Here is a 15425-nt window from a genome sequence, read left to right as displayed (position 1 = left end):
GGGGGCGGGGCGGGAGGTCCCCGTCGGGCGCGCAGCCCCGGTCCGCCCGCCCCGCGCCCCGCCGCCGCGGCACGGGCCCGCCGCGCGGCGCCAGGCGCCTGCGCACTGCAGGGGCGCCAGATTTGGCGGGAGGGGGAGTGTCCAAGGGCCCTTTGTTTGATGGCATCTCTGTTTACAGAGTTTACTCTTTAATCTCAACCTGTTTCCTCCTCCTCCTCCCGCGGCTCCTCGGCACTCCCGTGCGCGGCGGCGGAGCGCCTGGGCGCAGCCCGGCAGCAGGGCGCGGCGGCGGGCGCGGGCTCCCCCGTCCTCCTCCCCCAGCGGCCGGTGCGAGGATGGCCCGGAGACCCCGGCACAGGTAACCCGCTGCCTGCGGGCGGGGGGCGGCCGGCCCCGCTCCGCTCCGCTCCGCGCCTGTCAGACGGGGCGCGGGGCGAGCGAGGGGGAAGGCAGCAGCGGGAGAAGGGCTCGCCCGGCGGACGGGGCGGCGGGCGGGCGGGCAGCCCCCCGTCCTCCGCGCACCTGGGCTACCCCGCCCCCGGCCCCTAAGAGAAGCGCCCCCCTCCTCCGGAGGCGCCGGGAAGCGGCAGCCCGGCGGGACGCACCGCAGAGCCGCCGCTGACGGGTCGCCCGGGCCCAGCGCCGCTGGCCTGCCGGACGCCGTGGCGGGGCCGTGGGGGTCCGGGGCTCGCTGCCCGCAGGGGCCAGCGCGGAGCCCGGCAGCTGCGCGGCGGGACAATGTCGGGCTGGCGCGACGGCGGCAGGTAGCGCGTCCCGTCCCATTCATTCATTCATTCCCGGCGGGGTGGGACGGCAGGTGGGCGGCGGGGGCTGGGCTCGCTCGTCTTTTTTTTTTTTTTTTTTTCTTTCTTTCCTAAATTTATTCTTGCAGCGGCGGCCCCTCTGCCCCCAGGAGCGCGGCTCTCCCCCGCGGGGATAGTGGCGCCCTGCGGGGCTTGGCTTTTTCCCGCACACGCCGCTCGGCACATGCCGGAGCGCGGCAGCGCGGGCGGGGGGGGCTGCCGGTCCGACGGGGCGCTCGGCCGGAGCTGTCACTCGTGCCCTCCCGCCGCGCTCCCGGGCGAGCCCCGCCGCGCCAGGGGCTGGGGGCGGTGGCGCCCCGGGGGCAGCGGGCTGGACGGGACGGGACGGGGCGGCAGCGCCGCGTGGCCGTGTCCGTGCCGCCACTGCCGGGCGGGCGCCCAGAGCGGGGGTTGTTGTCTAATTAGCTGGGGACGGCGGGTCGGACACGTGGAGGCTTTTTTTCTCTTTCTCTTTGCAGCCCGGCATCCTCCCCTCTTCCCCTCCCCTTTGCCTGGGCTGTGACAGGGAGAAAGTGGCAGCCCTGCCTTTCCCTGCCCGGCTGCCGGCCCCGTCCGGCGGGACTGGGGACTTGTGGCGGGGAGGGGGGAGCTCTTTTTTTGAAGGAAGCAGGGGATTGCGGTGCGGGACGAGGCAGCGGGCCGCTGGACGAGCTCCGGGCTCTCCTTTCGGTGTCAGAGCGGGGGTGTCGCTGGAGCTGGCGGTGAATCACCCGGCCGGTCTCTCCCGAAAGAGAGGGACAGCCGCCGCCTGCCTCGCGGGCGCCTCCCGCAGGGACGCGGCGCTCCGCCGCCCCGGGCTCGGCCGGCAGCCCCGCCACGGCGGCGCGGTGCCCGCCTGCCCTTGGGGCGCGGCGCGGAGCGGGGCCGGCGGGACGCCCCGGCGGGAGCGGGCTCGGCCCCGCGGGGCTGCTGCCGAATTCCTTCAATCACGGTAGCAGCAGCGAGTCATTTCCTCTCCACCCCCTCTTTTTTTTTTTAGTTCTTTCTCCTCTTTTTTTTTTTTCTTCTCTTTTTTTTTTTTTTTTTCCAAACTTTCCCCATCTATCGTTGCACAAGCCGGTCGCCCCGGCGAAAAGTACAGCGCTGCTGCCGGGGGAGCGCTGAAGCGGCGGCGGGGGCGGGCGGGGGGCTCCAACCCCCTGCCCCGGCCGGGCGGAGGGAGGCTTCGGGGCTGCGGCCGGAGGTGCGAAGTAATAAAAAGTTTTAGAGCAGCGCTCCTGAGGACCCAGGTTGGCTGCAGGAGCTACCGAGAGTCCCGAAATCCCGGGGCCCTTTTCTCCTGCTGGAGGGCGCAGGTAATACAGTGGGTTTGCTCAGCCCTGCGGTGCCAGCGAGGCCCCGGTTGTTTAAATAAACCGGTTACATTGCTGGCACCGCGCTCGTATCGCTTTAACCTGTTCGCCGCTGATGTTCCGCACCGGCGTTTCTCTGCCGCGCTTGGAGCCCATCGCCGCGCCGGAGGCGTCACCGCTGGATGCGTCCCTGGCGCTTTTACTGTCTGCGAAACTCATTTTCAGAATGATACTTGGAAATGGAGCCACAAAACTTCCTCTGGCATGCGAGCAGCCGCACAGCTGTCTCCGTGTGTCACTTAGAAAAGTGAATCTGCCCTGAGCGCGGCGGCCGGGGAAGGAGCCAGCTGCTGCGGGAGCCGGCGGGCTCCAGCTGCGGGCGAGGGGTGCGCGGCGGCCCGGGTAGTGCTCACCCCACACGGGAACGGGGAGTGAACCGTGGGGCCAGGCAGGCTGTAGGGCGGCGGCACCGTGGGGGCGAGTTGAGGGTGGCAGCGCTGGGCTGAGGGGGGCTGAGCCGGGGGCCACCCGGCAGAGGTGCGGGGAAGGGCGCGCACACCGCGGCAGGCGGTGGAAGGCGCGTAGTTTTCGTGGCACATGCCACAGGCCGAGAAATCAGGGTTGAAGGTGTGCGTTGTCATCAGGCTGGTGTACTTTAAAAGAATAGAAGTTTAACAGCTAGCGTTTCGGAGGTGTTTGCATCTTGACCACCAGCCTCTGTGCTTCACTGCAGCTTAATTTAAGAAGTGATCTCCTGAAAGCAGGTTAACGGGATGAACAATGCCCGATAATTCTATTACAAAATAACTTCATTTTAATGTCTTAGTCATAACTCGACATACCACAGCATACTGTACCATCAGATATGTCAGAGTTTTTGGTCTCATAGTATGACATTGCCACCTTTCTAGCACTTGTGGTTATCATCTCTTAGCTGAAGTGTCAGAAGTGCTGCACATATCTTAAAAGTTGGAAATAAAATACTGCCCACCAGAAAGACAGCTCTTGTTGCAAAACACCTTCTTTTAGTTAACTGGGTAGAGCAAGTGCTGTTTGTGAAGAGAGTATTACTTTTTACCTATAGATAGCCTCTGGGGAAATCCCTTAGTCATGAATTAGGTGAGAAGCAGACTATTTCAAGAAGAGTATGAGGTATTTAGAAATGGAATATAGGTAATAAAGTCTTATGTTAGAGAAATGGAGAGTATAAAGGGATTCAAGCAGTCATTTTTTGATTGCAGGATATTAAATATACTTGTACTCAGCCCTTGTCTGTCCAGACCCCCAAATAGCAGGCACATTTTTATGTTAGAGCTTATTGCATGTTAATGCTACCACTTACTGGGTTTACTTAATTGTAGAAATGTTTGCCTTCACATATAGGGTCCATGACCATATTCTCAAACAAGGTTATTATTGGTTAACTTTTTGTACTTACACAGTCTGTTTTATTTGGGAACAATATAGCTATCTGCTCTGTTAAACATGCAGAACCACTAATATTTTTCAGAATGTATTGCACGAGTTAAAGATTTTGAACATGTGCTTGTGTAATGGACACAGCCTCTAGTTCTCTTTATTGTCCCAAACATTGTATTTTAATTTGGAACCTTCATTGGTTGAAAGTTTGCCAAATGTGTAATTCACCACTGATCTAACATTAAGAGCAGGTCTAAACATGCACAGTAATACGAAGGTTGCCAGCTCTTTGCTTGTATCTGTGGATACCAAAAACAGCAGAACCAGTTCAGAATACTAGAACAACAGAATGCAGAACAAAATCTTGTTGTGCAAGTTTTAAAACTTTTATCTGTGTAACCTTTGTAAGGATCATAGTGCGTTTTTTGTGCTTTGTAATTAAGTAGCTCAAGTCCTCATGTTCCACTCATGTCTTGCTATGTTTCCTTCTGCAGTATATATAGTAGTGACGATGATGAAGAAGACGTTGAGGTCTATGATCATGATTATGATGGTCTGCTTCCTAAGAGTGGAAAACGTCACTTAGGAAAAACCAGGTGGACCCGCGAAGAGGTAAATATGAGTTCATTCATCTCCTGCATGTAAAAAGATGGAGAGAGCATCGGTCATGTTCTTCTTTGAGTTGCTGATCTGCAAACTGGCCTCAGTGACAGTCCCATGTATATGAATGAGGACAACGTTTTTGACTCATTAGCTACATTCAGTGTTTTATTTAACTTTGAGGATCTTCGTTACCTTTTAAATAAAATGTATAAACACCAATTTTTTATGTCCACCAAGGCCTATGTTACACGTATGTGAGTCTCTGTGTAATAATCCCTGTTGGGGAAACAGATTTGGAGTCACCTGCAGCAATGCTTGATTGTTACTGCTGCCTCTTTTTGTTTGAAGATGGTTGCTATGTGAGAACTGACGTGTGTTCAGTGTCCCACAGCAGCAAACAACTGTGGTAGAAACTGCTGCAGTCCTTTTTCTGCCATTTGAAATTTGCACTTTAATTGCAACATTATGATTCTGAGTGGAAATAAATTAAAAGCTGGAAGAAAGAAATCCAGCAGTACCAAAATTGAGCATTCAAGATGTATTTTGCTTTTGAAGGTCAGAATGTGTTTTAGTCACGATACCCTTGTGCTGACTTTCCGGGTAAATTGTGGTATCGAACTCCTTTGCCAGGTGGATATCCTGTGGCCATTTAACTGGTTTGTTTATTGTGAAATACATTAATACAGTTCTTAAGTTATGTTTTGACTCTCTCCTCTCTAACAATGTATATTGATATATAAACAGTGGCAGGTCACCTCTTGCAAGCATTTTTCATTTTTTTTAAATTGTAGGCTGCTCTTACAGAGGTGGATGTGGTTGTGATGTGGCCTGGGAGGAAGGGATGGCCATGGAGCCCAAGGTCCACTTCCCTGTCACATGAATTCGGGTGTACTGGGAGGCACTAATCGGGGAAGGGGAGGGTTGCACCCCTCCTCTTATCTCTTGGGGCAGTTCTCGCTTGTGTTTACACTATCTTGATCTTTCCCAGTACATGAGATTGGTTTCTTTTGTCTTTAGAGTCTATATTTCTGGCCTTACCATTAAAAATACTGGGCCAAATTTCTTGCTATTGCGAGTGTGCAAAACTCCCTCACAGCGATCCAGAGCAAAAAGGAACCATTAGTTTTATTGTGCATTCATTGTACACGGACAGGCAATGAGCAAATTACTGGAACTCCAAGTACTTGCAAGACATATAAAGCTTAAGGCTGTGATTTTCAGAGGTCCCCAGACAGCTGGGTGCCTGAGTGTTACTGAATTTCATTGTTACTCTGATGTTTGGCATCTAAACATCCATGCCCTCCTGTAAATCCAGTACAAGAATAACAGTTACATTGCTTTCAGCAGTAAAATGGGAATGTATAATGCGGGTCAAAGAACAGCACAGAAGAAGTTGGTCTTTCTCCTGCAGCACAGTAAAGAACCTATCAAAATCCACAGCAGTAGAAAAATGTCCTGATTTAGGCAATTGAAAGCATGAGAAGACTACAGACCACCTCCTTTTACACTCAGGAAGCAGAAATAGATGCATAAAAAGTCAGAAGGACACCATTTTTTAAAAAATGTATTTCATTTGCATTATGAGAGATTGTGATATTAATTATATCTGTTTTTTTAATGATTTCAGGATGAGAAACTGAAGAAGCTTGTGGAGCAGAACGGCACAGAAGACTGGAAAGTCATTGCCAATTTCCTTCCTGTAGGTGGATAGTGGTTTCTGTTTCCAGTTCTAGTGACAACTCTTTATCAGAGGTTTCCAAGCAAGGGAAGGGGGAGTGGTTGCTTTATAGTTACATTTTTGCGGGAGATGCAGAAACTCCACAGATGGAGATCTCAGAAATTGAGTTAGAATATTGTGGAAACCCTTACCTTTAATTTTCATTTCACTTTTCTCAGAAAGGGTTGCAAAAAATCGGACAAACAAAAATGGGGGGGTGGCAGGGTGTTGCACCGCAGATGGTCAATGTGACACTGAAACAAAGTGTCTCAGCACGGAGGAAAAATAGCTTTGATGAGTTGTAAGTATGGTTTAGAAGCTAATTGCTTTGTGAACACTTCAGCTGTTGTAGAAATACTGCATGTGAAAGCATGACAGCTATTGTGTTGATGGTGAAGATTCAGTTTGTGTATTTTTGGTGATACGGTCCTCACTGCAGAAATGATGGAAATCTGATCTACTTCAGTGAGCAAATTGGTAGTTGAACAGCTTCTTCTCAGACTCCACATTGTTTAGTAGTCATAGCTGGCAGTGAAATATGTTGGGAACAAGTGTGCCTAGATGAGAGCGCTATCACTCTACATTCATCATGTCTAAAGAATGATGTACTTTACATATTTTACATTTCACTAGAATCGGACAGATGTTCAGTGCCAGCACCGATGGCAGAAGGTACTAAACCCAGAACTTATTAAAGGCCCATGGACTAAAGAGGAGGATCAAAGGGTAATCAATTTTCCTTTCTGTCTGATTAATGCCTTACTACCGGATTTCGTGTGTTGGGGCAAAACTCCTAGAGACTTCAGTGGTCTCAACTCTAATATGGCCAGAGGCAGACCGGTCCTGTCAGTATCTTAGTATTTGTGTAGTGCTTTCTAAATTTTCTATGCAAGCTAATTAATGCTGCTTTACAGCACTGTAATGTAGAACTGCAGTCTAGAAATGCCTTAACTACTACCAGATTTTTCCTTTTGGGTAAAAGTATAAATGGGAAGTGGGGAACCTTAATTGTGTGTTAGTTTTACCGTGGCAATTTTGAGAAATGTTGTTGAAAATATTGCTCCACCACAGAAAAATTTCATTGATTCGTTATGCATCGTTAAATACAGGCAGTTTTTATGTCCTTCTTTGAAGGTAATAGAACTCGTGCAGAAATACGGTCCAAAGCGCTGGTCTGTCATTGCTAAGCATTTGAAGGGAAGGATTGGAAAACAGTGCAGGGAGAGGTGGCACAACCATTTGAATCCAGAAGTGAAGAAAACCTCCTGGACAGAAGAGGAAGATAGGATTATTTACCAGGCACACAAGAGGCTGGGAAACAGATGGGCAGAAATTGCAAAGTTGCTGCCTGGACGGTAATGACATATACCTTTAGCTCTCAAATAGGAAAAAAGGAAAAAGCTGCAGGTCTGAGCAGTCCATTTCAGTTGACTCAGGCTGCGCTTTATAAATCAAAAAATTTTGGAATCAAAACCTGGAAAGCCAATGACATCGATGTACATTTTTCTCAGTGGGGAACTGTGCCGTTTGGTCAGTACATGGAACGGTGTGCTATTTTTACATGCTTTTAATGTTGGCCATTGATAAAAAAACTCCAGTAACTAGAGCAAGACCATTACAGTTTCCTAAATGTCTGTGCAATCTTATTTGTGCTTGCAATAACTGTCAGAATTGAAATTGATTTAACAGGGAAGGATCTGCAAGTGGAACATAATTTACATTCATCTAAGGGTATACCTGCAACATGAAATCCAGTCTGTTTATTCAGAATAATTGAAGAGAAGGCTTCTTCGACGTTTGTAATTGCTGCTGAATGATCCAGATGATTTTGACCTGTTAAAAATCCATGCATAAAACAGGAGAAACTGACTTCCTCAAACTCTGGTCCTGGAAATACTGTCTCATTGAAAGCTTATGCATGCTGTGCATATAGTTTCAGAGACTCAATGTCTTACTTGCTCTGTAGTAGAAGTGACTCAGCAAAGTGTAGTCAAGCAAGTGAAGTAAGCAAGGGAGAGGTTTCCCTTTCCATTTTTATTCCTGCTATTTGGTGAAACATCTTCAAGATCTAAATATAGTGCCTAAGATCATGGTAGCCTTTTAAGCGTTCATTCCCTAGTCTGCTTTCACCTTCTAGAAGAAAACAATAAAGGAATTACCCCTTGGAAAGTTTTGTTGTAGCTTCCACACATCACAGATACCTCTTTCAAAGATACCGTGTGGTGGTGATATTTTTCAAATAGAGGAGCTGTTTCTAAGCGTACTCTTAAAAATCTCACAGACTAGTTAAGTTTGCTTTTTCTGACTCATGTATGTGAGAATTAGAATCTCAGTTTTTCTGCATTTAAGAAAAATCTCAACAGCTTTGTTTACTGAATTTGTGTGTATAAGCAGGATGTTGTCATTTTCTAGGTTGTCACTTGGAAAGTTGCTTGGAAGTTAGTCTTTTCACAGCTGTTCTCTGCAGTGAGATACAATGAAACCCCACTGTAATACTAAGACTTAGGAAGATGGTGTTGGCAAGTCCTTTAGGGTAGCCTCAAAGGGGTGTTATCTGTCCCCTCACCTCATGGGAATGAGTTGAAGCTGAAGGTACTAATTTCTTACAGTTTGAGGACCTAAGGCTTAGTGATTGCATTAAAAAGTACATAAACAGCCATGGCCCATTTGTCTTTTCCCCTGCCTTTTATACTGAGCATCTTTCCTGAGAAGTTGTATTTGTAAAGGTGGGGACAGGAGGAAGGTCAGAGAACAGCTCAAGGTTTAAACAGAAACGCCAACAGCAGTTACTTGCCTATTAATCTGTTTGAGTTGGAAACGCTCGTTTTGAAAACTCCTCAAATGTATGTATTTCTGTTCCAGAACTGATAATGCTATCAAGAACCACTGGAATTCCACCATGCGCCGCAAGGTTGAGCAGGAGGGCTACCTGCAGGAGTCCTCCAAAGCCTGTCACTCCTCAGGAGCTGCTGGCTTTCAGAAGAGCAACCACTTGATGGCCTTTGCTCACAACCCGCCTTCTGCACAGCTGCCAGGAGCCAGCCAGCCCCCGCTGAGCAGTGACTACCCCTACTACCACATCTCTGAGCCACAAAACGTAAGCGCCTGAAAATGGAGGGGAGTGGGGGTTGGGTTGTTTTGCTTTGTTGAATAGGTGGGTGCAATTCAGCCATGCCTGTTTTCAGGAAGCGCAAAGGGGTTTCTCCCAGCCTTGGTGGACTCGTATGTGTTTGGTGTCAGGCAAGGTCTTCTTTGACTTTGACTTCATTCAGTGATGAAAATATGTACATTTCAAATTGGCTAGCATTCAGGTGATTTGAATCGGGTTCAGCGTTTTTAACGTCTTATAAGCAGTGAACATGTTTCCAGTAGTTTCTTATAGTGGTGAATATGACATTTCTTGGAGATCAGTTGAATCTGGTTAATTCTGTGTTCTATGTCAAAATCTCCCACGTTCCCTTCAGTAATATTCTGTTTGTGGGTTGCCTGTTGGAACCAAGTAAACAAGTATTGGTTTTAATCTGATTTCTTTTATTAATGATTAATAATGAAACAAGCTGCTGCTTCAGACAGTTACACTGTAGAGTTTTAGATGATAATAAATTGCATCTTTTGCATTTTCACTTCAATTTAGAAAAATCTTACAAATGCCTCTATAAATTATTCATATTTTCTCGTTCAGGAAGGGTAGATATTTCATATATGGATTTTCTTTCTTCCTCTGTAATGCTCACTGTCATATTTGTAAAAAACTTTACTTTTCTTATAAACATTATTGGGGTTTTTGGTATTTCATCTCCATAGAATATAAATATTAAGTGCCTAAAACCAAAGTATGTTTAACACAAATTCACCATGCAGGCAGACAGTATGATAGAAATAATAACTTGTAGTGTCTTTTGCTTTTTGGCCTAGGTCCCTGGTCAGATCCCATATCCAGTAGCACTGCATGTAAATATTGTCAATGTTCCTCAGCCAGCTGCCGCAGCTATTCAGGTAGATAACTTGAACCTCATTTCAAGAGTCTATTTATTAAACATTTGTAAGTCAAAATGCAGACATCATACATTAAGGAAATGTTTTAATGTAATAAGTGTGGTGAAGAGATAAAATGGGGAAGGTGGGGGAGTTCTAACATGGCTAATAATTGCTTCTTCTGAAGTGGATTTAAAACACAATAGTTGACATCTGGTGTGATGGCTTTCACTTTCTCCATTTCAAATGTCTATACTGAAATTCAGCAGGGACTTTGGTAGTGGAAAGCACAATTGACGTTTGTTTCATCTTTGAGTCTAATTTGGCTATTATAACCACAGGACGGCAAGCCATAAGCATTTTAGTTGCTACATCCTATCGGACCTTTATCTTTTCTTTTCCCTTAACTCTTAATTTCAGAGACACTATAATGATGAAGACCCTGAGAAAGAAAAACGAATAAAGGAATTAGAGTTGCTACTAATGTCGACTGAGAATGAACTGAAAGGGCAGCAGGCATTACCAGTAAGATTGTCACTGTGTGCTTGGATGGAGGGATAGCAGCATTACCCCAGTGCTTGTCTTTTTAACTTTTTACTCCCCCTCTGCCTTCGATACTAATCAAGGCTCTATATTTCCGTTTTAAAAGTATGAAACATAGCACATATGTAATCCGTATTTGCTTCGTAAATTCTTTTATTGAAAAAAAATAAGCAAACAATTTGCAGGTATTTTACTTTGCAAAGTGGGAGCAGGGCTGGGCTCTGTAATGTGATGTAATACTGGAAACATAATGATTGTACGAAGATGAAAAGTCCCACAGATCTTAAATCAATGGGATCTGCATTTCTTAAAGTGTGCGATGGTTCATGTGATGAAAATGTAGTGCCTGCACGTTAGATTTTTCTTCTCTGTTGTATTCTTTCCTTCAGCTGTGTTTTATACACTTTGTAAGCTTCAGGCTTGGTGCATGTTCGACAGTTTGTTTTACTTCTCCGAATAATGTTAGATTCTTCATAACTGCATGTGTGGAGCAAATGCTGGCTATTACTGAATTCTCACACTTTATTGTATATGCCATTGGATGTTGATGTGCGAAAACCCTTATGTAATTGCTTAACACCATCAGCAAAGCCAAGAATCCCCAAATCGTTTTTGAAGATAGGTGATAGCCAGCAGATTCTTTTTTTTTTTTTTTGGGTAATATTTAAATTAATAGTAAAACAACTGCATGCATGATACGTTAGTTTGGCCACTTTTTAACTTTAGTTAATGTTTTGCAATTTCTTCTGTTGCATGATCACACTGGAAAGAAACTTCTGTTAATTTGTTCTTCTGCTTTCCTAACCACGTTGATTTGACAGCCTCTCCATTGCATTGGTGTAAGCTGTAGCATTAGACAGGGACAGAAGAAGAAAAGGAGATAAGCAAACAAAAGCAACTCTAACTCTTAAACCCTTTAGTCTTCTACAGTGCTGAGCGCTCAGTAGGGAAATCCTGCCGTTTCTTGCTTCTCACAGAAAATGACTTGCAGACACTTTGTGAGCTTTTGGAGTAACACAGTATGGATTGATTATGTGTTAGTAATGATACATGCTCGTAATCCTGGAAGTAAATTATGAGGTAACTTTGGGATAACAAATACAATGCCGATATTACTTAAAACGAGATCTTGCACTGATGAAAGGAAACATCTTGACAATTGTTTCATAGGCATAGGCTTTTAGATGATGATGCAACTACTTTTATCTTTCCTCCAGTGGCATCTGACACCTTGTGCAATTTCATTGCTAAGTTCCTTCTGCCTTTCCCCCCCCCTTTTCTTTTTTTTTTCTTCTTCCTTTAGACACAGAACCACACATCAAACTACCCTGGCTGGCACAGCACAGCGATTGCTGACAGTACCAGGACCAGTGGTGACAATGCACCTGTTTCCTGTTTGGGGGAACATCACCACTGTACTCCATCTCCACCAGTGGATCACGGTTGCTTACCTGAAGAAAGTGCATCCCCTGCACGGTGCATGATTGTTCACCAGAGCAACATCCTGGATAATGTTAAGAATCTCTTAGAATTTGCAGAAACACTCCAGTTAATAGACTCCGTAAGTAGACTTGCCGCCTCAGGTGGATTTGTGTGTGATCAAGGAGTAAGGGGAGAGGAGCTGGGACATGTGTTTCCTAAATGTGTTTCTTTTTTTTTTCCAAGTAACTTCTAATTGCTACAAGATCTGAAGTTTAGTTTCTGACATAACAAAACACGGCTGCTCATAAATGAAGCCCTTGAGTGTGGATGTGTATGCTTTTTGTGGGTGTCTCCCTTTCCTGCTACATCTTGTTGTGGGAGTGTGATTTTTAGCAAACTGCACGATAGGAGCTTGAAACGATCTCTTGATATTAAGTGTCCTTAAAGTAAAATCAGAGACACCATTAAAGATTTTAAGTGACACATGCCATAGGTTTATGTGTAGCTGCGCATGTATCTGCATCGTTTTCTAAAAGTTTTTGTTGCAGCTTCAATAGCTGCTTCTCAAAGTTGAAGGAGCTTGCCCTGGCATATGTGAAGAACTGGAAACACATTTTAAATTACAGGTAGCTGACTGATGTTGACACGGGCCTTTTCTCATTGTGGTTTCTGGGATACTACGTGTAACAGAATAACGTGGCACGTTGAAATACGTTTGTTGGTGGCACCCTCCTTCAGCAGCAGAGGTGTCCGCTTCATGCAGCGTCATGTCCCACTCAGCTCGCCCAGAGCAGGAGTGCAGGTTAGGAGGAGACCAGTCTTTGTTTGGAGCCCAAGGCACATGTTTTTTGGTAGCAAAAGGCACTGTCTTCATACCAAGCAGAAAACCCTGGGCGAGTAGATAGTAAGGACATTTGGCTCTTTGTTTCTTTGGGACTTTGGACTCAGTTGCCAGCAACGCTACTAGGATGTTAGACAGTTTGATGTAGTCGAGATATATATTGAAAACGCAAATGACCATTCACAGTGTTACTACTCAAATAACAGGGTCAAGCTGAATTGAACTGGGAAAGACTTTGTTGTTGTTGGTTATGGGCATATCCTAGCACTGTATTTTCATGAGGTGGCACTATACACTGTCTTATAGCTCCGTGCCTCCCACGTTGTTTCAGGATCCTTCATCATGGGGTGATCTCAGCAGTTTTGAATTCTTTGAAGACACAGACACTTCGGCTAGCAAAGCTCCCTCAGGCAAAGTCATGCAGCTTCAGCAAAGAGGGACCAGTGCTTGTAGAGCTCAAGGACAGCCCATCACAAACTTGAACAAAATCATGTCGAGTCAGGGCTCTCCTGGCTCACCAAAGTCCTTATCTGCCTCACAGGGCAGCACGGCTCCATGGGTCCTTCTTCACAAAAGGAGAGAACACTCCAGCCCCTTAGCCAGTGGCCACAGTAGCACCTTGGTCCTAGCTGACGTCAGCAGCTCAACTCCTCCTAAGCGCTCCCCTGTCAAAAGCCTGCCCTTCTCTCCCTCGCAGGTAGACCAAGACTTCTGCACAGATGTTACTAATTCTCAAAAGTCACCCTGGCCTTAACAATTTAGAAACTAATCCTTTGGAACAAATGACTAATTACCGTTGCGCTTGTTGATTTCACTCTGTGTTTGAATCTTCTCACTGCTCTTAGTCTTCACTGCTGAGTTTAGATCATCAGCGAGCTAACTGTTGATTCTCTTATTTTAAATTCTTCTGTGGGGCTTGGGTTTGTTTTTTTTTGATTTGGATCATTTTCGTAGAGGAATACAATTGCTTGCTTTGCTTTTGCTGATGACTCCTTCAACTACTAGAGTTTAACATTTCTGATCTTTTGTAATACTTTCCATCTCTGTCCACTTACAATATGATTCACTGACCTAGAAAACCCCAAACTACATTTAAATAGCATTCAGATTGTGAGACAAACCGACAACAACCAGAAAATTCAAATCGCAGCTCACCGTCATCAACGCAGGCCATGTGGGGTGGAGCGGAATAGGAATGAGGAGGAAAATGGCCTGTTAAAATGTCCTGGTGTGCACTTCCAAATTTCTGCCGATGGTTGCTTTGTTTCACAGCTGTAGCACTATTTAAAAGTGTTTTGGTTTTTTTGTTTGTCCATTTGTGTTGGTTTTGCATTGGTTTGGCTTTAGTCCTTGAAGTCAGAGAAACACTGTTTCATGAAGGATAGTAAAAGATCACATGTAATGATCTCCCACTGTATCTCCCATTACCAATTAGGTATTTTAATCATCTATCATTTATCCAGTGAAATCCGTATTTTCTTACATGCCATGTTTTTATAAAGTGCATTTAAATCTGATGCAAGTTGAGTCTAGAAGGTAATACAGTGAATTGTTGTCAGAATAAAGGATACCACTACACTTACAGATTTGTAAATGCTAGAAATGGAAACAGTATTTTAGGTTACTAGGCAGAAGTCAAGCAAAAGCAATTTTATCCAAACTAGTACTGCTACCTCCTTTTCAGTCAGCTTTTTCCATTCCAAAACACTCCATCCACCCATCACAGGTGGCAGTTTTCATTTTATGCTGTGAAAGTGGAGCACTTTGTTTTGAGAGACGAGAGGAAATTTATTTTCCTGTCATAAACATTTTATTTACTGCCTTAAAAGCACCTGGACTCCCTATAAAAATCTTCGTGGAATTTAGCCCCATTTCCTGTGGATTTATCCCTGAAACATCCCTTACTCATTTTCAGCCAGTTCTTACTTGGGCACACTGCTCCTAATATTAATTAAAATGTATTTGCAGAAAATCCCAATCAGGCTTTTAAGATATGTGTCTTAAAGTGGTGGAAAGTGTTTCTCACTGGAATGGAGTGTCAATTTCTTTATAAATTCCCTCTCTAGAAACGCACGTTTTGGCTTCCCGAGCGCTCTAGCCAAACAGTTGAGTATTGTTTTGCCGTGTAGTCAGGCACGCCATATATACCTGCCTGCGTCCCGGGGTCAGGAGAATCACTTATGTCAATCAGAAGGAAATAATTTCTTTTTGTTTTGTTCAATAACAACTACTTGAGAAATCAACGTTGTAATCTGGATATTCCTGTTGATTTTTCCTTTTCCTACCTGCAGTTCTTAAACACCTCATCCAATCATGAGAACCTGAACCTGGACAACCCTGCGCTAACTTCTACACCAGTGTGTGGCCATAAGATGGCTGTTACCACGCCGTTCCACAGGGACCAGACGTTCAAAGCTCAGAAAGAAAATCATGTGTAAGTCTGTCTTGTCAGATTCATAAGGGTTCATTTCTTCAGGTCTGCACGCAACTGAAGTGCTGGGTCACTGTATGCTTCCTGCAGAGTTCTTTGCTAACACATTCAGATTTTTCTTAGTTTGGAGTAAAACTTCCACTTTATAACTGTGGAGGTAGGTTATTAATACAAAACAATCATGCATATAGACTCACCAGTTTTTTAAATAAAGCCATTCCACCTTATCACAGTTAAATAGATGTTCTGCCAGAAAACCAAATTGGATTGTAGGATTGTAGGAAAATACTTGTACAAGTCTTACAGCAGCCACTGCCTGTATGCATGTATTTCTGTAAAGACGTAATATTTTCAAGCA

At 45.4% G+C, this 15425-nt stretch overlaps 1 protein-coding gene across 9 annotated transcripts in view; it reads left to right on the top strand.

Annotated features, from left to right (window-relative positions):
* Window positions 1-320: 320 nt before the first annotated feature.
* MYB (MYB proto-oncogene, transcription factor) overlaps window positions 321-15425 on the top strand; it is a 28096-nt gene continuing 12991 nt past the window's right edge. The window contains exons 1-11 of one of the 9 annotated variants that reach the window (XM_086461212.1): window positions 336-358; window positions 4030-4147; window positions 5766-5837; window positions 6489-6581; window positions 6990-7210; window positions 8718-8952; window positions 9771-9851; window positions 10251-10346; window positions 11677-11934; window positions 12968-13333; window positions 14928-15070. In XM_086461212.1, the coding sequence (XP_086317338.1) occupies window positions 336-358; window positions 4030-4147; window positions 5766-5837; window positions 6489-6581; window positions 6990-7210; window positions 8718-8952; window positions 9771-9851; window positions 10251-10346; window positions 11677-11934; window positions 12968-13333; window positions 14928-15070 (1706 nt within the window). Of the gene's footprint in view, window positions 359-4029; window positions 4148-5765; window positions 5838-6488; window positions 6582-6989; window positions 7211-8717; window positions 8953-9770; window positions 9852-10250; window positions 10356-11676; window positions 11935-12967; window positions 13334-14927; window positions 15071-15425 lie in introns of all 9 variants that reach the window. The other 8 variants (XM_086461213.1, XM_086461214.1, XM_086461211.1 and 5 more) reach the window with 8 other exon arrangements.

The sequence above is a fragment of the Leptosomus discolor genome, chromosome 2 (assembly GCF_034619465.1).
Source record: "Leptosomus discolor isolate bLepDis1 chromosome 2, bLepDis1.hap2, whole genome shotgun sequence".
NCBI classification, from domain to species: domain Eukaryota; kingdom Metazoa; phylum Chordata; class Aves; order Leptosomiformes; family Leptosomidae; genus Leptosomus; species Leptosomus discolor.
This window is presented reverse-complemented; position numbering and strand designations above follow the sequence as displayed.